Genomic DNA, 25,262 nt, shown 5'->3' with positions numbered 1-25,262 from the left:
TGGCAGCAACAGCTTTTATTAGATGCCATAAACAGATCTTTTCACTCCAAGGAGGCCTCTAATTTATCATTTCTTTAAAAACTGCCAAGTCTCAAATCTGACATTCATCTATAGCTTTCCATAGCATTATTTTTATACATTTTGTTCAATTTTAGGCATTTTGCTACAGCACATACGTACTTTAACAAAACGTAAAACTATACTTTATAAGAGCTACATAACCTGAAGGACTACTCTGTAAACCCATTTTTGTATCACTTGAGAAATTCATGGGAGTTGTACCAAAATCCCTTTTCACATATAAAATTTTGAAAAAGTACACTTGATCAGACCAGGCAAGACAGCATGAGCTACCGCCTTCCACTCAGTTAAATTTGCTTAAGTACCATTTGTTCCAGAAGGTCTTAAGCAAACGTATCTGGATGCAGGATAACTATCTTGGTATTTTGTTTCTTCAGATCTTATGTGCACTCTGATAAAGTAAGCTTCTTAACCCCCAATACAGCACATTGACCTCAAAGTACAGAATTAAATTAGATACTGTAGATGAACCCTAGCAAGTAGAAAAAATGTTATAGGAAATGTTTCAGCTTTTTTAATATATACTTTTCCCTAAAACATAGCTGTCCAGGTTTTTAAATCACAGTTTTCAAATATAAAATATGGATACCCTCCTCTTCCCCTCACCCTCTCGAACCAAAATATATTTACAAAGCAGTTAATAAAGAGGTTGCAACTGAAATCTAATCACTGTCATCTGATCCGCCGTACGAGCCGCGTTCAGATCCTTCATTGTTGGATGCCTCTGGCTCAGACTCGTTACCTGAGCCCCCATGATCAGATGCTCTGTCAGAATCTCTGTCAGAATCAGCACTGTGAGAAGCTGGGCGAGATTCATTCTCAGAACCACCTGAGTGGCTTCTCCCTGACTGCACAGACTGACTTCTCCCTGAGTGCACAGACGGACTTCTCCCCGAGCGCACAGACGGACTTCTCCCTGAGCGCACAGATTCGTTGTCAGACTGCTCAGATTCGGATCGCCTCCTCTTTCTTGCTGACCCATCACTGTCTGAATCTTCATCAGAAGGGCGGGCGCTGGATCGCCTGGGACTGCCCCCTTCACTGCCAGACTTATTGCTATTGTCCGAATCACTGTCAGACATGACGCGTTTGTTGCGTGGTTGCTCTGCATCATCTGAATCACTGTTGCTGTTCCTGGCATTCCTGTTCAAGAGCAGAAGGCAACGCAGTAAGGCAAACATCCCAAGTGCAACAATAAGCTTTGTACTAAGGGCTGTGGTCAAAAAGCCTCCAAAATTCTGCACCAAAGTAATATAAACCCTGTGACAAGCTCAAGTCTGCAACATGCAAATGAAGCCTGAATCTCTTTCCAGTTTATTCTACCTCTTTTTGCTACTCTGCACCATCTATTGCAGTTTTATTAATCTGAGAGGGGCATGGAGCTATGCAGAGTTCTGAAGCCCAGCCCGATGGACACCTCGTCACTTCTGATGCTCCTGAAATGTCAGCAATCATTCTGCCATGTTCCCAACCCCTAACTGAGCTTTGCAATGAAAAGATTGCTTTGTTTTGATTTAATGAAAGTTGGGAAATGTGCAGGAAATGCAATTCTGGGCCCATTTTGTGTTTTCTACACTCTTTACAAAGTCACAGAGACTGTGGCCCAATTAAAGGTTCACAAAGTATGTCTGACCCCACAAACCCATGTAGGAAATTGGAGGAGATGCAAGCTGCAAGTATGCACCAATAGTGAAGAGACCAAAACATTACATACACAGGATACAGTGATGTGGAATCACAACATTATGTACACATTTACTTAACGAGTCTTCATCAATGGGCCCAATTCGCTTATCACAGTAAACCAAAGTTAATAGGTTGCCATGAATTAAACCTGTCTGGACTGTGGCTCCTCATGTGAGCTCGGACTAAACAAACCACACCCCCAGAATTAGAAGTGCATTGATGATGATGATGATTACTTTGTACAAGGGTCAAACAACACTATTTCTAGGATCATAAACACTATATACCCATCATCAGCAATCTTGAGCTTATCTTCATCAGATGAGTCTTCGCTTGATGAAATGATGGCTTTAGATTTGATTTTACCCTTCATTGAAGGAGGCAGTCGTTCTGGCTTTGGCTATAACAAAACAAAGTGTTAAAAGAATAAAAAGAAAACCTGACATTCAACTATTTTACTTTCATTAGCCCCAGCTACATGGCCAATGTTCAGGGATAATGGAAGCTGTAGCTTGGAAACACCTGGATGGCAACAGGTTCTGTATTCCTGTATTAGATGGCTGTGGGGTGATGGCTGTATCAGCTACCTCTTCTAATTAGATGGCAGACAATCACACAAAAGCAATTTAAAATGACAAAGTTTAAGAAAACCTGAAGTACAATACAGAATGTCAGTAGACTACAACTGAATTTAGATGTAACCAATCAGACATGTTGTTACATGCCCTGGCCTTCCTTGCATATGAAGGAAAGAAGTCTGAAACTTCTATTCTCTGTTGGTACGGTAACTGCTATTTCGAGTTTTGTTTTGCATATGAGTAACTATAGTATGTTCAAACCACACAATTAAGCCAGAATGTCAAACCAGGATCCTAGTTCGGTCAATTATTTTCAATGCTTAGAAGCGTAATTAATCTTGTTACCTTTGATCCCAAATTACTGCAATTCCGCTAAACCAAAATACCAATTAATGATTTACTTATTTTTTTTAAAAAAAAACACATACTGCTTTTTTCCTTTCAGTCTTTGCTGGGCGACGTTTTTTAGGTCTGGGTGCACTTTCATTTTCATCATCATCAGTACCATCACCTGCCTTTTGGGGTCTTTGGGGAAAAATACAAGACACATATAAACACAAAGTGCAATTCAGTTCAGTCTTATAAGTACTGTATAGTATCCTAATCAAATTACTACATGTGAACTAATCCTGTGTTCTTGTTCCTAACATGTTACGTCAGGTGTGGCATATACTAGACACCATGGGATCTCAACATTCTTTAGGCATACAAAAGCATTTAAATGAAGACACACCCAAGATGTTTTGACTCCCCCACAACCCCATCCTACCCAAGCTCCTTGTGGCCCATCAAAAGCTTCTCTAAGTTTCCTTGAGTTTGGGAAGTGATGCATCAGGCAGCGGTTTGAGGGACATAAGGGAGAGGGGAGCTCAGAAGCTCTATTGTGCTAATAAAAAGTCCTCTAGAGTCCTCTGAATCCCCACCAAAGGAGTTCTGCTCTTTATTTCTACTTACTTTCGTCGCTTCTTTTTCTTTCTCTCCCCCTCTTCTTCCTCACCATCTTGTTCACTACCGCTACCCTTTCTCCTCTTTTTCTTTCTAGACACTGGGAGATCTTCATCACTGTCATCATTGACAAATTCATCAAATTCCCCAGTACGTTTGGAACGCTGTCACAAAATCAGAAACACTTCCTTTATTAGTTGCTGCTTGAAAAGATCCCCCAAACAAAATTAACCCTTTTAGAAGCCACATTAGATGCACGTAAAGTTGTATTAGATTTGATCTTTTATTTAAGAAATTTCTATGCAGAACTTCTGTATCACAAATAAAGAACAGCAGAATTAAACTGTGATAATCAAAATTAAGACAGGTGACAAATAGATAAAGGCCCATGAATAAAAAAATCAATATAGAGAGAAGGAAGAACAGTACAATGTTAAGAAGCTGATAATCAACTGCAGTAAAGGGAAAAAAATGCAAGAAGATAGGAAGAGTATTTGGACATTAGTTATACTCTGAAACAGCTTTCAGTTGATGTACTAAAAAGAGAAGTAGTGGTGGTAAGTGACAGAATACAATGATACATTCTTATGCTGGATGTTAGTAGACTATCAGGGGAACAGAAAAGGTAAATCAGCCTATGTGAGTCAATTCCCTTTAAAGTTAAAAAAGAAAACCACTTCTCTTTGCACTTCTAAATAAATCCACGACATTCTAAACTGGCAAAACAGAAGTTTAAACATCTTTCCAACTCTTGTCTTTAAACATCTTTCCAACTATTTCTCCATAGTTCTTTCCATGTAAAGTATGATGTCATTACTGTACTCTTGTCAGACCCCACAGGACAATTTTACAATAAGTTAAAGCCTGACACCACAGTTCAATTATTTGGGGTAAATGATAAATCCAAAAGCTTTTATTTTGTACCCGGCCAGCTCCACCACGTTTTTTCTCCTTAGATACTTCAACTTCTCCAGTGAACATCAGAATATTCTTGGTCTTCTCCACATACTGTGCTCTCTGTTCCAAAAGTTTCTTTTGTTCTTCTATTTCCCTGAGGCGTTTTTCTTCCTGAAAGAGTGAGGAAAACCTGGCTACTATGCTTTTTTCCTCCCCTACAGTACTGATGCAGATATGAAAAACACAAATTTAGCAACAGACACCTAAAACAGGTTCATTCCTTTTAGTAAGTCAGACTACCTGCTGAAGAGTCACTTGGGTTCTTCATGATGCAAAGCCCTGACAGTGCATGAGCTGCCTTTGAAAGGTCTGCTCTGAAACAAAATGAAAGCCCACTGCATATAGCATGTTGCAAAGACTCTTGCACTGAAAAATCAGGTACAGACAACCTTGGTTGTCAAACGCCTTGGTACTCGTACATTTCGGCTCCCGAAATATCGAAACCTGAAAGTAAAGTGTTCTGGTTTTCTTTTCTTTTTTTGGAAGCTAAATGTCCTGCAGCCAATCAGAAGCTGCGCTTTGGTTTCTGAACGTGTTGGAAGTCGAACGGACTTCCGGAACAGATTCCGTTCGACTTCCAAGGTATGACTGTACTGCTATTTATTATGTATTTTGTTTATAACCCACCTTTTTCTCCAAGAAGCTCAAGGTGGCATCCATGGTTCTCTGCCCCCACAATTAATCCCTGCAACAACCCTGCCTGGTAGGTAAGGCTAAGAAGTTGTGACTGGCCCAAGGTCACTCAGTGAGGTTCATGACTGAGTGGGGATTTGAACCCTGAACTCCCAGGTCCTAGTCCAGCACTCTGACCACTACACCACATCAGATAGGTGGCAGTGCACATAGTGCAATACTTACCTAGTTCCTAGTTACCAAAACCAACACCCCCTTCCAAATCTATTTCAGCTGCAAAACCTATACAACATAATACACAGGCAAGTCCCCCTAAGTGCCACACAACAACTTAAAGCACCTCACTGTAGCCTTACACTTGCTCCCTATCTTGCACTTTGCTGCAGCTTAATGGATAGTATTATGCACTATTACAGCAGCAGAAAGACTAAAGTACCTGTTCTTTGAGCAACTTCTGGCGCAGTAGTTCTTTTTCTTGCTCTTGTTTCGCTCGCAGCTCCCGCTCTTCTTCGTCCTGCTTACGAGCCCGAGCCACATGATACTGAGCCTGACTCAGCAAATCAGAACACTGCCTATCAAGTTTGAGTTCAGATTAGCAGACAGAAGCAGAAACCTTTTTTTAAAAAAGAGTGTTCCATGCCAATGGCCAAGATCGAAATACAGAGTGTAGCTGGAAAACTGCTTGTGCTTACTTGGTTAAACAACAAGAACACAATATAAGGAAAAACTGTCTATGCAGCAAGTTCCCCCAAACAGTCCATGATCAAAACTTACAGCTCATAATTTGTATGCAGAGGAACAAATCATTGACCTAAGTTCAGATGACAAGATGAGGCTTGCAATTTGTTGCTTGATTTGAGGGCAAGAACAGGGCAGAAGCAAAGCAGGGACTTATGAGCAGCATGTACCAGCATCCAGCTCATTCACTTCAAACCATTGTTAAACATTAAACTATGGCTTATTGTGACATGTGAACACAACCAATGTTGCATGTCCACATCTGCCAGTTCCTAGCTAACCAACAGAGGACTGGTCACTGTCAGCTTCCTGTTCAGGAGATATGTGTGACCTGAATTAGCACCCCACTGGAACATAGAATCATGTTATGATTATATGTAGTTTGCTTTCAAACTGGTATAAAAGTAGCCCAAATCCTACAACTCATGTTATGCAAATTCACATAATGCATTTAGATTCTGTAGGCATCAGTTATGTGAAGTACACAACACATGGTTCTTACCTGGCTTCAGTTGCAGCAAGTGCCAAATCAAATCTCATTTTATCTCCCACTTTGCTCAAGTAACTGAAGTATCTGAATGGAAAACACTAAGTTAAGAATCAAATTTTAAACACCTCAGTTGCATCCTAGAACTTCCTTCACATGTATTTTTTAATTAATATTTGTATACGATCAAATGCCACTAAATAGTAATATTTTATTTTGGACACCTTAGCTTGTTTAATGTCTCACACATCAAAATACACTTTCCAATTGAAAAATATTCCCAAAGTACTTTGGATGCATCTCACTTCTCAGTATAAAGTCAACAGAAAAATCCCTATAGCTATTAATGGATTTGGATTGCATGGTGTACCCTTTCTGTGAAGGACTGAATCATTCTCACAGATGCTCAGGGAAAGTCTTGGAGATGTTGCAGAACCTGTCAAACAACTGTTTAATGGAAATCTCAAGCAAATGAGACTGAGAGAGGAGGCAGGTTATTTGGCACAGGTAATCATGCTCACACCCGTAAATATTGCAAAAAGCACTGTAACACTATGAGAAAAAACAATTGCCTGCATATATACAGTGAAGCATGAAGTATAAATAGAAGCGTGCATCTTTTAAACAAGCTTCCAGCATAGAAGCAATATAGCTACCAAGTCCAAAGTCATAGGTTGCTTCTGTTTGGAGTGCCCTGGTGTCTAAAAACTGTCCTCTTGTGTGCCAAGAAATACAGCAACCTTTGAAGGTCACGGCAGCTGGATGCTATTCTGAAAGCCTATCCTTCACCTTCTAGCTCCCAGTTCTTTCTAGGCTCTCTTGGGAACTTTCATGACTGCTGCTCCTACTGCATGTTAATTGCCCATCCAGCTGCAGCTCCAGAGATTAGCAACTGGAGGTTATTGAAGCAAGAAGAAAGTCTTTCAACTTTCTGTAAGTATCATTCATTCATTTTTTGGAAGCTATTACATAGTGAGGCTCAATTTCAAACTTGAAGATGCATCTTTTCATACAGACCTTAGTTCAGTATATTTATATTTTACTGAGAGTTGCTGCTGTTGGATTGGGCAGTTTCAAGTCTGTTCTTTTTCTGTATATTGGATATACTGAAGAGTTTTAGCTGTATCTGTAGACTGGATGTTTTTGTGTTTCCAAGTTTTATTACATAAACCACTCTAGCGGGTTTTGTGTAAAAAGCAGTAAATAAACTGAATTAACAAAATAAATTCAACAGTGTATGGTAGTTAAGAGACAGCATCTGGCAGATCTGAGAGGTCTACCTGAGTCTAAACACATTTATGAAGCTGTGCAAAGAAATAACTAGAGTTTGGCATTTGCTCTGACACCTTCACAAAACACCAGCACAATGCAATAATAGATACCAAAATAGCAAATGCAGATTTGCTTACCTGTGAGCCAGCTCCAGCTCTTTCACAGCATTGAGTACTTCCTTCAGGTTACTTTTTTCATCTTTCAGGACAGAGGTAGCCAGCCTCTGCAGCACCAAGGCCACATTGAACATTAGAACTGTATCACTGGGTGCCACATGTCTAGCCTAAAGATTCAAATAAAACTTTAAATTTATCAGGTGTGAACCAGCCTTGGCTCCAACACAAACAAGCTGGTGCAACAATACACCCACTGCAGTAATATATGTAAGAAGCTTTGTCTTTCTTTCTTTTTTTTTACCTTCAGCAATGTTTGCTTGCATTCTTGTAATTTGCCACATTTGAAGAGAGCTCGGGCCAAATACAACAGCACCTCCGTGTTCTGGTGCTTATAGAATTTTCTTAGGCAGTTTTCATACTACAAGGGAGAAAATTCAATGGTTTTATGTTTAAACCCTCATTTTGATTGAAATGTTGCACTTAATAACATTGAATGAAGAACTTAAAACAGATTTCACAGGAATTTACAGCCCAATCCTAATATTGTTTGTTTGGTTAAGTCCTTTGGAGTTCCACAGGGCTCAGAGAAAAATTTAACAGGATGCTAATCATGTCTTCTCCATATGCATGACTCTTTTTCTCAACTTCAAATAGCAGGCACATGGGAAGGATTGTTTAAAAAATCTTTTCCTCCCACACTGCAACCTTGAAAAATCCCCCCGAACCTGCACAGTAAGGAAGCTCTCATTGCTGCCAATAACTAATTAAATGACTAATAAGTTATGAGGTCTACTGTTTGTGTCTACTAAGACGTCTGCAGCTCTTCATTAGAGCAAGAATCCAGACAGTAAGCACTGCAACGCAATGCGTTGCTAACTTCAAGCCTAGAAGCCTCAGATACTTCAGGCAATATGAGGTTTCCACTTCTTTGCTTGGAATACATCATCTGAACAGTCACTGCTGAAATTTATTATGCAAGTTTCAAGGCAGGGGAAAAATATGGGTTGTATCCAAAGCTGCACCTGCAGTCAACACCCATTTCACTAAGGTGTGATATATAGTTTGTGTGTGGGGGGTGGTGGTGGTGGTTTTTTTTACAGAATGTAGAGCGTAGAATCATAGAGTTGGAAGGGACCCTGAGGATCTTCTAGTTCAACCCCCTGCAATGCGGGAATATGCAGTTGCTCAAACCTACAACCTTGCCATTATCAGCACCATGCTCTACCCAACTGAGCTATCTGGTCCAGTGTTTTTCAGACTCCATATCCAGGCGCATTTTTCTCTCAGCTACAAATCTGTGAAAGAATCCCTACTTGGGCTGCAGTCCAGACCCCTTGGGCCTACCCTATGCAAACTAGGGAGAAGTGCGGGCCAACCCTTTCTTGCACTTGTGCCCTGTAGGGAATGATCTGCTGGAGAGTCTTGCTTCTCAGGAAAGCTTGTCTGCCTTTGTTCATCTTCCTTTAAGGCAGTTTTCTAAGGAAGCCAGTGTTCACAATAACACTGTCTGAAAATCACATTAACTAGACTATATGACAACAAAGGGGAACCATTCACCTTGTACCCTGCACAGATTTAGAATACCACTATTCCAACTTGGTTCAAATTAAGATTATATCGCCAATAAGTAGGTTTTCCAATGCAAATAATACAATTTTGTAATGATTTAAATACACATTATGCAAGAGTAGAGATAAAGAAAATAAAAATAAAAAATCCTTCCAGTAGCACCTTAGAGACCAACTAAGTTTGTCATAGGTATGAGCTTTCGTGTGCATGCACACTTCTTCAGATATTATAGGTTCCTCACTACTTTCAAAATTCCTATTGTGCTAAGTTTCTTGACTGCAAATGCTGAAATACTCTCCCATATTCGTGGATAGTACATTACTGGTTTTCTTTCTTGCGCAATTATTCAGCTGGATTATTCCTCACTGCTTTTTGAACATACCAACTTACAGTGGTACCTCGCAAGACGAATGCCTCGCGCAACGAAAAACTCGCAAGATAATTTTTTTTGCGGGTTGTTTTTTTTTGCCACGGCAAACTGCGCTTTGCAAGACGAAATTATTGCAAGACGAAGCGACTCGCGGAACAAATTAATTTCGTCTTGCAAGGCATCACTGTATATTGGTGTTAATTTCATGGAACTGTTCATGTCACTTGACGTGTTTTTAAGAGTGGGAGAAAAACATTTCTCCAACACCCCAGCTGCTTTTATTTTGACCCCCACTTCATATCTCCTGCTTACATAATAAATTCAGGAACACAGATGATAGTAGCTCAACATTTCATGTCTTTTTAGTGCAATGACATTGCCAATACTAGGAAACTGGAAGTTTGTCTGCTTAAGGCTTGATACAGAGCCTCTAATACATTCGCTAAGCCAGTACAGGCAGCTTAGGGCTCATTTGCCCACTATGTTTTCATGGCATTTTCTACACCAGGTTGTAGTTTGAACACACTTCCTTGGTGAAGTTTGTTCCCATCCTTGTGCTTTCAGCTACAAAGTCCTCTTAACATGTTGTATAAAGGTCAATAAAGGAAAAGAATAGCAAATTAAAAGGAAAGATAAATTTGTTTGTTCAAAGTAAAAAAGAAGAAGTATATACTGTAATGTCTGGCAACGATTTCTGCCTAATAATTTACCATAGTCAAATTAAATACCTCTAACTAGCATTTCAGCTGTATCTAACACAGAGAATTATGCTTAAGTGAGAAGTGGGGCAAACATTGTTTTGCCAATATGTACTAAGTAAGTTTTGTTCAGGATGTTTACCCTAAAGTTTCTACAGGAACAGCAAACACATTAACTTCTTTGCAGTTGTTTTTTTAAGTGTTCTCTCACACACCCTCCATCCATTATTTATTTATTTACGGTATTTTTATTAAAGAGATGTTTCATCTGGTGATTCATATTTGTAGCTTAGGTTTAACAGAGATGGCTCCTTATTGATTTTATGATGATCATATTTAAGAAAAGGTATTTTATGGCAATCCGGGGGGGGGGGGAGTCCTTGATCTTATCGCCCCCTCTAAAACAAGGAAATTTCTCTCTAAATTTTAGTTATTTAATTTAATAAGGGGCTACTATACTAAAGATTTTTCTTAAAAAAAGGACTCATTCCCATGAAAAATACTTTCTTATCTTTACACTTTAAAAAACAGACTGTCTATTTTTTAAGAATTACCATCTGTACAGCACTGATGTACTGCTTCTGTTCCACATAAATGTGTGCTAGATTGAGCCACACATCACTGATATCTGCTGTTGCCTCTCTCACTTGGGCAAAAACATCACGAGCCTCACGGAAATATCCTTTGTGTGCCAGTACCGCTCCTAAAAAAGAGAAGCCCAAGGACAATTTCAGATGTATGGACTACCTGAAGCACAGCAGAAAGCTCAGAAGAAAATTCAGACAAGGAATCCAAACGCAATAATCACCTATGCCATTAGCAGCATACAGGTTTTTGGAATCATTCCTGAGTACTTGTTTGTAGATGGCTAGTGCACGATCTTGATGACGCTTTTCCTACAAAAATGATGACATGAAATCTTGTTAAAGTGGGTTATTTGCAATTCAAATATTTCAACACTGCTTTCTAAAACCATCAAATGTTGACAATACACTAAAGCTACAGCAATATAAGCACCTAACATCCTCAGAAAGTTCAGTCAACCAAAAACCTTTTGAAAGAGAGAGATATTCTAGCTAGCCCCTGTTAAGATAGCAAAGGAAGATATTCATGGTCGCAATCACTGTAAAAACTCTGCTTCCTGTTGTTGCTGTTCAAAGCTACTGCAAAGTCAGCACAGATGGTAAAAATGGCTCTCCGGACCTCACTTGGTCTATAGTGCGAATAATGCTCAATCACTGAACTGGCTATAGGCATGGAGTCTGAGCGTGTACAGTGTTTACCTTCTCTCTGTCCCTGGTGGGCTGGTGCAGAGTCTGCAACCACACATTGCCCAGAGCCAGCATAGAGTAAGTGTCATTCTGAGTCGATGGCTGCTTCAATATTCTTTCAAATTTCTTCTGTCCTGGACCCCACTCTTGTTTGGCCAAGTGAAGATTGCCAATTAAGGACCAAGCATCTGGATGGTCCTGAAACAGACACCCCAACATGCTAAGTTCCCACCAGTTTACAATGAATATTTCTAATTTTCCTTCAATCCCCAAAGTTTAGAGTAACTGTAACAGTAACAGTGCAGAAGAGCATTATAATATTAAAAAGTCTTTACTAAGTTCAGCTATTTGATTCCCCTCCCTTTAAACAGTTTACTTCTCTTCCATTCAGGTCAAGCGTTGGGAGTAATGCTCAAAAGCAGCTGCCAGGAATGTTTCCCTGTGTACCCCAGCTAGTCACAATAAAGATACATTATCAAAATGCAATTTCTAGCACAGCATGAAGGCTGAATAGCTAATCTATGTGGGACACAGGAAAATGATTTCTGCCGTCTTCAAAGAAAATGTTAACTTGCAGCCTGTAAGCTAGTTGATAGTTTACAAATTCTTACTAACCTGGTTGATTTGAAGTGCTTCTTTAAACCAGTCAGAAGCTTCATAAAAGTTTCCTTTATCTCTAGCCATTGCTCCTAAGCGCAGATAGCCTGAATACCAAAAAATAAAATTTAATAATCAAAGGCCCAGTTCTGGAAGTCATTAAAGATGAGGCATGTCTGCTGCAACAAGCATTTAGATGTACTGATGCCACACTGGCTTAAGACAGCAGTAGATTGGGTCAGCGTAACTGTGCAACAAACAGCCACTGATCGCCAGATGTATAATAAAAAAAAGTTTTGTCACTCTGAATTGACCATAGAAAAAGGGGCTTGGTGGGGGCAACACTAATCACCTTCACATGATCCTTAAATTATATGGGAAGAATGCAGAACCCACCACTTATAGTTGCAATCTCTCTCATGGTACTAAACTGAAACATAACAAAGAAGGCTGCTCTGTTTCAAGGTAACTTGCACAATGTATTCCATCTACCGCATATCTTTTATATATACACACAATATCAGTATCATGGTGAGCTTTAAAAACTTTCTGGGTTATGTGTATTTACAGAGGCTTTTATAGGAACTTCTCATATTTGCTATTTACACACACATCGAAAGTGAGGAAAAATTGAGCGGTTTAGACTTCTAAATCAATAAAATAATGCCATTATTTAAGGACATCAGAATTGTAGGAAAAAGTTAGTGGAAAAAAATACTTTTGACCAGGAAGGTACATTCTGCTTGCAGTTTAGCCACAATGGTTTACACAAAAGAAAGCATCAGTGAATGAACAGTTACATTTATTAGGACAAACATGAATGCATGCATAGTCCAAATACAACTGAAAATTTCGACAAGATTTCTTACAGTCGACATAGTTAGGATGTTCCCTTAGGATGTTTTTGTATAATTTCTCTGCTTCATGGAATTCACACATTGCTTCATATAATCTGGCAAGGTTGTAGGATGTAGTCACTGAGATAGCATTGTAGTAATGCTCATCATGTTCAGCTTCTGCTTTAGCACGGTCAAGAGATGCCAAGAAATATTTCTAAGGATAAACAGGGGAAAGGGAACAAAGTAGTATATATTCTAAGTACACATATAGGACAAGTTATAAACATGCTGCACAGTAGTAGTAGTAGTAGTAGTAGTAGTAGTAGTAATGAGTTCCACACCTTTGCTTCTCCTAAGTTTCCAAGTCTAAAGTGGAGAGCACCCACATTATTCAAGATCTCTGGAGGAACATCAGCTTGAACTTTCTCCTGAAGGATTCGTGTTGCCGTACCATAAGCAGAAAGAGCACCCTGTCAAATTTAGAGATGGCAGAAAAGCGCACAGGTTTAGTTCTATGCATCACTGCTCGGCTTAAAAACAAAAGTGCACTTTATGCATCTTCTCCATACCTGTATATCTGTCTGCTCTAGGATTTGGGCTAGCTCAATCCAGGCTTCTACATCATCTGGGTACTGTTCTGTCACCTTCTTCAAATGACCCTATAAAATACAAAGGTTATTTATGTATGTGTACACTCTTAAATTGCCAGAAGACACAACATAATACAGTAAAGCTACCATTTATTTTACATTTTTAATGCCAAAGATAGGATTCTTGACTAGGTCAGAGGCATTTCAATAAAGTTAATAAACTCCAGATGTACAGACATTAACTACCATAATAATAATAAAAAATCTTGTTAAACTGACCCAACTATTAAACATGAGAATGAAAGTTTGCCAGATTAACAATTTTCAATATACAGCATCTTACTATGGTGTTCCGGGACAGCATCACAGTGTGAAATTTCCTAATCTGTGGAACAAATGTCCTCCATGTTCTTGCTTTTCCTTGATAAAGCAATACTTTACTGATGTATACCACTCAACTAGAGCCATTAAAAATAAATCTCTGTCAATTCAGTGAAATTACCCTGCACCACAATGAACATTGTGTTACTAATGCCTAAAATGTTAGAATAGATAAACCACAGAACTCAAAGTAGATGATGGGTATTTGAACTAGAAAGAAGTGCTAGCTCTCACTTATGAATATACATATTGCATGAAAACAGTTCACACATCAGTAAGCTCATTTACCCAAGCTTCTGGTGTTTTTTGTTGTATTGAAAGAGGGGAAATTCTCTGTTACTCAGCTGTACCACATATGTCTGTCTAGTCAGCGACCAACCATAGATTTTGTTTTCCAGAGGGTTCCAAATATCCCACAATTATACCCACTGTTGAAGGGGAAAAAATCTCCAGATAGCACAACACTAAGACCTGCTTCAGATGCAATGCTAAGCCAAACATATGGGCTCCCGGTGCAAAGACCTCAGCCACAGTGCTCCAGCCGCCCACCCCCATCCTGTTGCTTCTGGGCTATCCAGGGCTAAGCCATAGTTTGGCTTAGCATTATGTGCAAACCCAGGTTTGTGGTTTGTCTTACGGTTTGTTCTTGGTTTACTAGAACATGCATATTTGCACTAAGCTATTGGGTTAGCGTTATGGGGAAAACAGGCATAACAGTATAATATACTCTACAGTTGTGTACTCAGTTCTGTACCATTGAGTTCAATAAGGCTTACTCCTAAGTAAGAGAGTATTAATTACAGCTCAAGTCTAAGAAGTTTGCTGCCAAATGTACCTTCGCAATATCTCGTTTGTCTTGATCTTCTGAAGCAGCATAGAGAGATCCAAGAATTTTCATAGTCTCATAATTGTTAGGGTAGGCCTTCAAAACCTTTTCAAAACACTGTGATGCATTTTCCTTGTCTCCTCTATAAATATACATTTGACCAAGTCCAAAAAATGGTAGCACAAAAGAAGAGGAAGCAAACTGTGTTGCTTGGTAGTAGTACTGGAAAGCCTGATCATAATCTTCCTAATGCAGGGGAAGAAAAAGAAGTCGTTTATATGGTGCACATGGAAATCGATTTAAAAAATAAGAATGCAATGTAGAGAGGCTTTCCAAATACCTGAACATGGAAAGACCTGGCTAACTGGTAGCAACTCTCAGCCTGCATTGCTTCAACTTCTGTATTATGGAAAGCATGAAGAGCTAAGTGCTGGACTTTGCCATAATCCTGTAGAGGGGGAAAAAATGGCATAATCATTTTCTTATGGTATTCAAAATCATGGTCTGGAACATTTAGTACCTAGAAACCTGATCTTTCAATGTTTTAAATATCACACATGGTTCTTATATATTAAAATCCTCAAGCATTTGGAGGATGCAACTCTGGAAACTGAAGCAATTATATATAACCAAAATACCTATTTACTTCTTGCTTATACACTACTTTCTCCATGTGAATGTGATATAGAGAAGCCTGAGGAATGTGCGCTTAGAAACTTCAACAGCACTGCAACTAGTGTGAACCAATCTCAACTAGCATGAAAGGGTGTATGTATATATTAAATATATGTTATATTTAACAACAATAATCACAAAATAAGAAATAGCTTAGGCAATCCTGGCCAACGTATTATTTTAAAACAATAACACTGAAGCCTGGTTCTTCTTCGTCTTTAGTTAAAAACATTATTCTGAGATTCAAATTAACTGTGTTACCATGAGTGTTATAAAGAATATTGAAATAGAAAGCCTGATCAGTTATGAAACGGCCTAAAGACTTTCAACTAGCAACTCAAAACATCCACAAGTTCTCTTACCTTTTTGAAGAAGAAGTGATTAGCCAAGTGGTTCAGCACCATAGGGTTACTAGGATCAATTGTATATGCTCTAGAAAGCAGCTGGACGCCATTTTTTATGGAATCCGCCTGAAAGCAACATTAACAGAAATTTTTATTTCTGCTTAAAACTTAATTAGCTTTTCAGCTGTTCCTTTACTATACCATTTCCAAAACCATTCTTTTTTAAATGGATGAGTCACATAATGGGCAAACAATGCAGTAGACTATGTATTGTTGAAAACTTTTGCCCAATACATTCAGAAGATCATGTGTTTGATCCAAGATCCTAGTGTAAAAAAAAAAATCCTGTCACTAGTCAATGGCTAATGATTCATATTTAAACCAGCTCTATTTTAATTACTGTCTTTATAGCTTATTTTATTTCTCATAATTAGAGAAAACTAAATATGCATTCATTAAAATGGGGAACAGTGGTTTTTATTTCAACTGCCATTAATTTTCATGTCTGCACAGAAGTCTTCGTAACTAGACATTCAATGAAACATATTCTAATATTAGCATTTTAGATTAAACCCACCTCTTTATTATTGAGTTCCAGAACAGCCAATCCAACTAAAGCCCCAACACATTTGGAATTGAGTTCCAGTGCCCGGCTGAATGCAAGGCGAGCTTTCTCCAGCTTGTTCAGTTTTACAAAGCAATGGCCCATGCCCAGCCGAACCTCAGCTAGTTTTGGGGTGGGAAAAGAAATATATATATATATATTTTAGAACATAGCCATTCACACCTCAATTGCCTTTTAAGAAACGTAGGTTCATAATTTACTGTTTCTAGAGACCTTAAATCTCTACTTGGCACTTTATGATAGCAATAATTTGCAACAGTCCCTGCCCACAGACTTTCAAACTAATAAGTAAAGGTTTGTACTTATCCTGAGCTCTCTTCAGGCATGACGCCCATCATGCAAGGAGAAGAAAGATGGAGACAAGTGTGCTAGCTCCAACTCATGTGCCCATCTCCAGTGCCCTCCTGTGTTGGAGAGCAAGTGTCTGCAGAGGGGAGCCTGCTGTACTCGTGTCGGCTGCATGATTAGAGTTCTAAATTGCATGGGGAGACCACATAAATACAGAAGGCTTCGTGCTGCAGATGCTTGCCTTCCAAAGAATGGAGGATGGCAGAGAAAGGCACAGTGACTCAAGAGAGAAGGCAGAGATAGTGTGCTTGTTCTTGCTCTCCCTCACATCCTAACTGCATTTGGGAAACTAATGCACAAAAGAGTGAGAGAGGAGTCCTCCAGTGGCTTGCTTGCATGCCCCCCACTCCTTCACATATTTTACCCCTCATGTGTCCAGATGAACACCAATTCTTGGTTGCATGAATAACTTTTTTTAAAAAAAGAATTAGAAAATAAGGGTCTATTACTGGCTTCAAATTACAGCAGCAACACAAATGACAATAATAAAGAGTAAAGGTAAAGGGACCCCTGACCATTAGGTCCAGTCGTGACCGACTCTGGGGTTGCGCGCTCATCTCGCATTATTGGCCGAGGGAGCCGGCGTATAGCTTCCAGGTCATGTGGCCAGCATGACAAAGCCGCTTCTGGCAAACCAGAGCAGCACATGGAAACGCCGTTTACCTTCCCGCTGTAGCGGTTCCTATTTATCTACAGTACTTGCATAGTAAGAAGAGGATATTATCTCACTCTGTAGGCAGGCTTTTCTAGAGAACACACAACTTTTAACAATGAATTCTTAAAAAAATTTTTAATAAACACTACAGATTAATATGCCAGCAAAATTCTGAACTCAGCGTTGGAAATGAGCTTCAGGGCTCAGAAAGCATGCCTCAAAACGAGTGAGCTCCACAAGGCATAAAGTTATTTTACAGCTTGAAATAATATTTGAGCCAAAGAAAAAAGTCTAGCTTCCCCAGTCCACCTCCACCCCTTGTCAAATTTGATTTTGGAAAACTATAGATCCAGGAACTCTCCCGTGAGGCAGAAATATGCTCAGTGGCTGAGCATATGTTCTGCATATGAAAGGTCATAAAAGAATAGGTCCGTCACTGGCTGCTAGTGATAATGTCTCTATTGGATCTCAAGGCTCAGTGGCAGTATTCCAATGAATACCAGTTGCTGGTTAGTGGGGTGGGGTGGGGGAGAGATGCTATTACCTTGAAATGCATCTAGGTAAGCTAATTCCTCCAAGCAGGAATTAAGATTGCCGGAAGAAATATCAACAACCTCAGATATGCAGATGACACAACCTTGATGGCAGAAAGTGAGGAGGAATTAAAGAACTTTTTAATGAGGGTGAAAGAGGAGAGCGCAAAATATGGTCTGAAGCTCAACATCAAAAAAACCAAGATCATGGCCACTGGTCCCATCACCTCCTGGCAAATAGAAGGGGAAGAAATGGAGGCAGTGAGAGATTTTACTTTCTTGGGCTCCTTGATTACTGCAGATGGTGACAGCAGTCACGAAATTAAAAGACGCCTGCTTCTTGGGAGAAAAGCAATGACAAACCTAGACAGCATCTTAAAAAGCAGAGACATCACCTTGCCGACAAAGGTCCGTATAGTTAAAGCTATGGTTTTCCCAGTAGTGATGTATGGAAGTGAGAGCTGGACCATAAAGAAGGCTGATCGCCGAAGAATTGATGCTTTTGAATTATGGTGCTGGAGGAGACTCTTGAGAGTCCCATGGACTGCTAGAAGATCAAACCTATCCATTCTTAAGGAAATCAGCCCTGAGTGCTCCCTGGAAGGACAGATCGTGAAGCTGAGGCTCCAATACTTTGGCCACCTCATGAGAAGAGAAGAATCCTTGGAAAAGACCCTGATGTTGGGAAAGATTGAGGGCACTAGGAGAAGGGGACGACAGAGGACAAGATGGTTGGACAGTGTTCTCGAAGCTACGAACATGAGTTTGACCAAACTGCGGGAGGCAGTGGAAGACAGGAGTGCCTGGCGTGCTATGGTCCATGGGGTCACGAAGAGTCGGACACGACTAAACGACTAAACAACAACAACAAAGCTAGAATGAATTTTGGTCTGATCCAACATGGTCATTCTCATGTTTTTAAATCCCAGGATATTGATCCTGGCCCCTCCAGTGAAAATATCTTGAGTAGCAAATCTTGGAAAGACCACTGCCTGGAGAATTACTGTCAGTAATAGACCTCATTGACTCAGATAGATCAATGCAATAATATAGCTTCTTATGCTTGCACTTGCTTTCTGTTGTACTTGACTAATGCATGTATCTCCAAAGTTTATGTGCTCTTAGCAGCAGAGGTCCAACAAAAGGGCACCATATTCATCTTATTTTGACTTCAACTTGATTAATCCAAAGTTAATTAAAATACTCTATTGCTTTTTAAGTTGCATTGGCAGGACCCAAGGTCAGATATGATAACGGCTGTCCTCCTTAATATGTAAGACAAAAGTCAAAGCTTAAAAATCATGTTAGTATTCAAACTACCTGAAATTAGGGACACTATTTTTGGTCCCAATTAACCAAACAATGTCTTTAATTAAAACGAAGCTTTTCTGTTCCTTACCTGGACAACCTGGGTTAGTGCGTAGTGCCTTTTTGTAGTAGGCAAGGGCCCCTCTATAGTCTTTCTTGTTGAATGAGATGCATGCCTTACCTATTAAACAGCAGCAATAAAAGCTGATAAATATCTACCCAAGCTGAATAACAGACAACCACAACAAATCAATAGCAGTTCATTGTTTTACCAGCTACAAGTGCATATGCATAATAGGTCACATAAAAGAAACCACTCAAGTGGCAAATATTCCCAGTGAAGTGGGTGTGATCCAAAGCACATTTAATTGTGAATATACTCATTTGATTTCAGTCGATGTAAGCCTCAAGTAAAACTGAAGCATAATATTCAGTATGACAAAACTAGTATGAATGATTAGTAGTTAGTTTCCAAAAGAGACAGAGACAAAATTTGTATATTCATTCCCACCTCCATACTATCTAAAAATATACTCCAAGATGGAGTATCACACATTTCAGGTGTGCATGGCTGTTTTCACAACATCTATAGAGTCATACCTTGGGTTGAGTACGCTGCGGGTTGTGTACTTTCGGGTTAAGAACCACGCGGCCCCGGAAGTGTTTACTTCAAGGTTTCACTGCGTGCTTTGCACGGAAGCGTTCTGCGTGCTTTGCACGTGTGTGGAAGCACTGCTCGGGCTGCGTACTTTTCGGGGTGCAAACGGCACCCCCGAAACGGATTGAGTACGCAACCCGAGGTAACACTGTACAAATCTCATGAACCTGATAGCACATATAGGATAGCAGCATATTCATTCAAAGAACACTTTAATGAACACACACAAATAATGATAGTCAACCCTTCCCAAGGTTTAAGCACTCTTCACATTAGCAAATAAAATGCCACCGAATTTTCTTTAGCTTAGCCAGTTTAATACTCATGTTACTGGGGATTTAATACTCATTACTGGGAAAGCGGTAGAGGGGAACTCAACAAAATCCACAAGCATGTGATTTCTCCCGCTTTTAGCCAAATCATACCTCATGTGTACCTAAAGAAGCCATTTAAAAAGGTAAAGCTGGCCCTCTCTTCCTGCCTTGTAATTCAAGCATTGAACTTAACTCTGAGTCCTGTTGCCTGCCAAATTAGGTAGTCTCATAACTCTTCTCAAAGGTGCTCAAACGGACTGACAAGCCTACAGTGTAAGGCAGTTTTATACGAAGAGGATGCAGCTATCTTTATGACCTTTGAAACTGATCAAGGGTAAAAGGAAAAGCGGTGGTTTCTAAAGGTATAGTGAGCCTAAAGTTTTATTGGTTAAAAACTGGACACAAGTTGTGTGAAGGAAAAGCATCCAAAAAGGTATTTCACATCTCACCAAGAAGGGCTGGAATATTATTTGGAGACTGGTTGAGCACAAAATGAAACTGTGCATCAGCTTGATCCATTTTATCACCCTCCAGAAGACAGAAACAAGCTCTTCCCAATAAGTGGTTCTGGAAAAGCAAGATACAGATGTGAGTTGTCTTTCAAGAAATGTTTTAAGAGTTGAATCAAAGGATTGCTCATTGTTAATTCTTCCAGCACTAGTTAAGTCCCCAAATTAAGCATTTTGGTGCAGGGCATCCCAGATGCTTAAGATACATACAGACCCCTCTGCTGCACATTACCTGACAGCAGCATGCCTTGTGAATAAATAGTTGATGTGCAATTCATGTTTAGTGAACTACAGATTCAAAGACGACCAAATTCACTGCCCCACATTCTGCCCTGACTGGTACAAATGGCAGGGCTTCAAGACACAGCAGTTACTCCACAGTTCTATTTTGCCCAATGGATTCAAAGCTTCCAGTCTTCCACCTCAACTGCCCCATTTTAGGGCTTATTGCTGATGCAATAACCCAGAATTATATGAGTTTAGTAGTTATTTAAAACATCCCCATGGTCCAGTTTCTCTCCTTATTTCTCTTCAAGATCCTCATGAAAACTATCAGAATACTGCTACTACTGTCTTATTTCCAACATGCTCCCCCCCACCCCGCTGTTTAGGATGTTCCATTCTCCTATTACTATAATAGAAACGTAAGAAAATGCCTTATAACAAGTTAAACAATTGCTTCACCTAATTCAGCGCAGTCAGCAATGTAGACTAAACAGTGACTGGCAGTGGCTCTCCTGGATTTTAAGCAGGATCCTATTCCGGCCACATTTGGATATGCCAGAGATGGAGTCTAGAACCTTTCACATGCAAAGCAGATGCTGTACTACTGAACTATAACCCTTTTCTTTCCCCAGACTTTTCCCTAATAGATCCTCCTCTTTCATCTTCCATCTTTAATTAAATTGTAAGCCTTTGGATATTTTTCATTTTAAACTATACACGTCCAAGTAGTTTTATGTGCCTTATTTTTTAAAAAATGAATACTCCTGATACATTTCACAGGTCAGGAATACGGAAGGGGGTTGGGGAAGAGATTCCATAATGCACTAGCAAAATTTGGCGAAGAACATATTATACTTGATTAAGAGGTAAAGCCAATTTTATTGTTATGGTAAAATGACCACAGTGGCTCTGTTCCCTCCAGCAATTATCTGCTGTGTTGCAGCAGCAACAACAACCTATAAGCTCAAAGTTTTCTGCTTGCAGATGAGCTGGAGCATACGGTGTGGTGTACGTGTGTTGCACAAATGAAACCAAACCACATCTAGGAATGAGGTTCTGCATGCGCTATCCAGCTTTGAATCTCCCAAGGCAGATTGTTTAGAGCAGTTGTGAGAAATCATTCCATTGCACTTACTATCTCTTGAGCTGGGGCAATCTTTAAGAAAACGGCACTCTATCTATCACGTCACCTATATGCAAAATGTGGGTGTTACTTCAACATCCCAACTAGTTTACTGGTATTACAATGTTGCAAAGCAAGCATACAAAAGAGGATGTTTTCACTCAAAGTTTATTTGTTCTTACCTGATCATACATGATTATTTTATCAGCCATAGTGTACAACAGTGTAGCTTGTGTAATGAGTTCTTTCTTGTTGTCTTTATTCTTTTCTTTCCGAGCCTGTTGTACATAGTAGGCTGCTAAAGTATCTAAACAAGTCATCTGATCTTTTTCATGGTCTCTATAATCCAGGTTTCCATCTATACGAGCAGCCTCCAACAGTTTCACAAAATCTTCTGTTTTGCCTTGCTTGTAATATTCCAGCTAGAAAAAGGAAATACAGAGGCATATGTAATATGTACGGTTTTTTGTATAACTCTACTGGGGGGGGAATAATCAACTTATGGTTAATATTAGATAAAACGTTATCATATTAGTATCTGTTCATTCAACTTTTGTACAATATAAACCAACAAAGCAAATTCAAAAACTGCTTATTCTACAGTTTACTGCAAGTGATGAATGGGAACTGCTGCCGTCACCAATAACCTTCACTGATAAAGACAGTTACAAGAAGTGTGGATATGAGCTGTAAAATCTTAAAGGGAACTGGAAAATTCACTGATAATTTCAGGTGTTGACAAACCTTGCACTTGTCTTTGTAGGCAGCCCAAACTGTTCTCCCTGTTGCACATTTCAGAGGAAAGGAACAGGATCACCTGACATTACACTGAGATTGAAACCTAGTATACTTGTGTATGTGGTGGGGAGAGTTCCTGCAGAGGCAGGGTGGGAGCTCTTTCCAACTGTGCATATATTAATAAAGCAAAAAGACATATCATTGCTCTTGAAGTAGCACAGCATCAGGGACAGTTCCTGCCATTCTCCCATGCTTCTGAAGTAAGCCTAAGGGAGGAGAGAGTTCTCATAACTTCTCAAGGTACAAAAGAAAGGCAGAGGCTCTCAATGATACTGTGCTGTGACCCACAAAAAATGTGTTTTTGTTAGTAGTGGGCTGGCAAGTGTAACGGGAACCTTTAAGAATTGCATCACAATATACGAGATAGTCAGGGATCCAGTGCCATAGGAAGAGTCCTGCTCTAGAGAAATTGAAAACATCCAGCTTCCAAAGTAGCCGAGTATATACTTGCAGCTGTAACAGGCCCTCCAGATAACAGCAGGCACCACCACCCATCACTGTTGGGGCCTTTAAGAACTATACCAGAATATAAGTGAGAGTGGGGCATGCAAGGTATCATCTCCTGCAAGCTGTAAGAAATTAGATTGCCATTTCCTGTACTTGTGAGGAACTGGCTGCTGGTTATATTAATAACTACCTTTCTGCACATTAGTTTTATCCTATGAAATTCTGGTTATATTTTTGAACAAATAACATCAAAATATGTCTTACCGGTAATTATTACTGAGCATTTTATAAGGAAATTAAAGCTCCAACCTCATTTCAAGTAACATGTGACACAAACTCGTTTTGGACCTAACTATGACTAGCAGCACACAGGCACACTCTGATCAAGCAATCTGTTTCAGGCACTGAAGTTATGACATGTTCCTGTAACATGCCACTCATTCATTTAATGGATTTCTTTTTGTGCATGGGTCAGCTAAAGAAATTAATGAGTCCTAATCTCACATATATAAAAGATCCATAAATGTGTTTTTGAACAGGGCATAAAAATAGAAATAGGGGTGTGGGAGGAAAAACAAGAGCTGTTATTTCCAAACTTAAAATGCGTAACATTCAGAGGTGTACATACATGTGCTCATTTTAAGATGAAAGCTTTAATCATAAACATGCTTACTGGAGAGCAAGTCCTTTTGAACTTAGAGGTAATTGCTTTTACATAACATCCATGGCTTGGGCTATTAATCGCCTCTGCTAATGAAGTATCAGGTGAGAAATAATGATGGGATACAAGTAAATAAATCAGTTACAATGAATTGGCAAAAACTAACCGCTAGAGCAATCCATATGTGCAGTTGAGTATGTTCCTGTTTCAGAATGCTTATAACTTCATCCCCCTCCGGTAACTGATCGAAGTCAAGCTCAATGACCTAAAAAAAAAGTGATATTGTAAATATTAATAACTTTATGAACTATTAAGGCATGCACCTTGAGGAAAGTTTTCAAGCACATTTTGAGGTAATACACACTAGTTAGTTCCCGAAGATGCTTTAACTGTCCTGACCACTCAACATGCTCAAAGAGTAAACTACTGAGCTGAGGGGCACCTTACACAATATGGCTTTCCTACATAGGGACATGTAAAAAAATAATAACTCCTGCATCCCTGAAATGGATCACATGCAAGATTTATGTACTTTCCTGCACAACAGCTATACCTGTGAAGAAAACCTTATGTAAAGTAGTTCTAAGCTAGGAGTCTAGTACAGTGTTTCCCAAACTTGGGTCTCCAGCTGTTTCTGGACTACAACTCCCATCATCCCTAGCCAGCAGGTCCAGTGGTCAGGGATGATGGTAATTATACTTCGAAAACAGCTGGAGACCCATTAAAATCCTATTTGAGTGCATGTTTGCATTTGGAGTTGAAATTCTAAACGAGGCAAGCGCTTTTAAAATACAAAGCCAAGAAGTGGCTACTAGGCGATTCATCTGATGCAGACTCTGCAACTCCCAGGTCCATGTACACACACCTGCGGTTGCTAGGAATGCGCAAGGATGGACAAAAACGACACGTTTATCAGTATTGTCCTGTGTGTATCTCTCTCTCACACACGAGGAAAGTTAATATTATGGGCCTAGAATCAGCAGCTTAGTGGGTTGTAACATCACTTTCCACAACTCTGCAAAACGCACTGGGTGACGAGGGAAGGCGGGCCCGGGGTCGACCTTAAGCCCCAAACTACACCTCTCCCTCCAAGGAACAGGCGGGAAGGAGAAAAGCGAAGCCAGCGGCTGAACTCCTCAATAAAGAGGAGCCCCCCACCACCACCACGAGCGCCCCCCGGAGACCCCTCACCTCGTCCGTGTCCCGGAGGGGGATCTCGATCGAGCCGCGAGACATGGCGGCAGCGGGCACCGCGTCCCCAGGGGCCGCCTCAGCCGAGCAACTTCACACGACGCCTCCGGCTCCTCCTCGACGAGGAGCCTCCGCGTTCCGCTCTCCCGGCAGCAGGTTCCGTCGCCGTCCGGGTCCGCGCAGCCGCTTCCAGGCCTCGACCTCGGAAGTGCTC

The 25,262-nt window shown here is 40.0% G+C and overlaps 1 protein-coding gene across 1 annotated transcript; it reads right to left on the bottom strand.

The window, feature by feature from the left end:
* Positions 1 to 25,262, bottom strand: CTR9 (CTR9 component of Paf1/RNA polymerase II complex). Its single transcript, XM_088667385.1, has 25 exons — positions 25,049 to 25,262; positions 24,024 to 24,122; positions 22,134 to 22,373; positions 20,544 to 20,661; positions 19,214 to 19,303; positions 16,231 to 16,379; positions 15,672 to 15,779; positions 14,975 to 15,082; positions 14,644 to 14,880; positions 13,407 to 13,496; positions 13,179 to 13,307; positions 12,868 to 13,051; positions 12,017 to 12,105; positions 11,414 to 11,599; positions 10,939 to 11,026; positions 10,685 to 10,833; positions 7,795 to 7,911; positions 7,515 to 7,660; positions 6,121 to 6,192; positions 5,317 to 5,452; positions 4,215 to 4,358; positions 3,300 to 3,454; positions 2,774 to 2,870; positions 2,055 to 2,167; positions 1 to 1,224 (listed from the first exon to the last, which is right to left on the bottom strand). The coding sequence occupies exons 1-25, from the start codon at positions 25,091 to 25,093 to the stop codon at positions 744 to 746; spliced, it is 3,570 nt and encodes a 1,189-aa protein (XP_088523511.1). The 5' UTR covers positions 25,094 to 25,262; the 3' UTR covers positions 1 to 743.

This window comes from Zootoca vivipara, chromosome 1 (genome assembly GCF_965207765.1).
Source record: "Zootoca vivipara chromosome 1, rZooViv2.hap1.1, whole genome shotgun sequence".
In the NCBI taxonomy this organism is placed as follows: Eukaryota; Metazoa; Chordata; class Lepidosauria; order Squamata; family Lacertidae; genus Zootoca; species Zootoca vivipara.
This window is presented reverse-complemented; position numbering and strand designations above follow the sequence as displayed.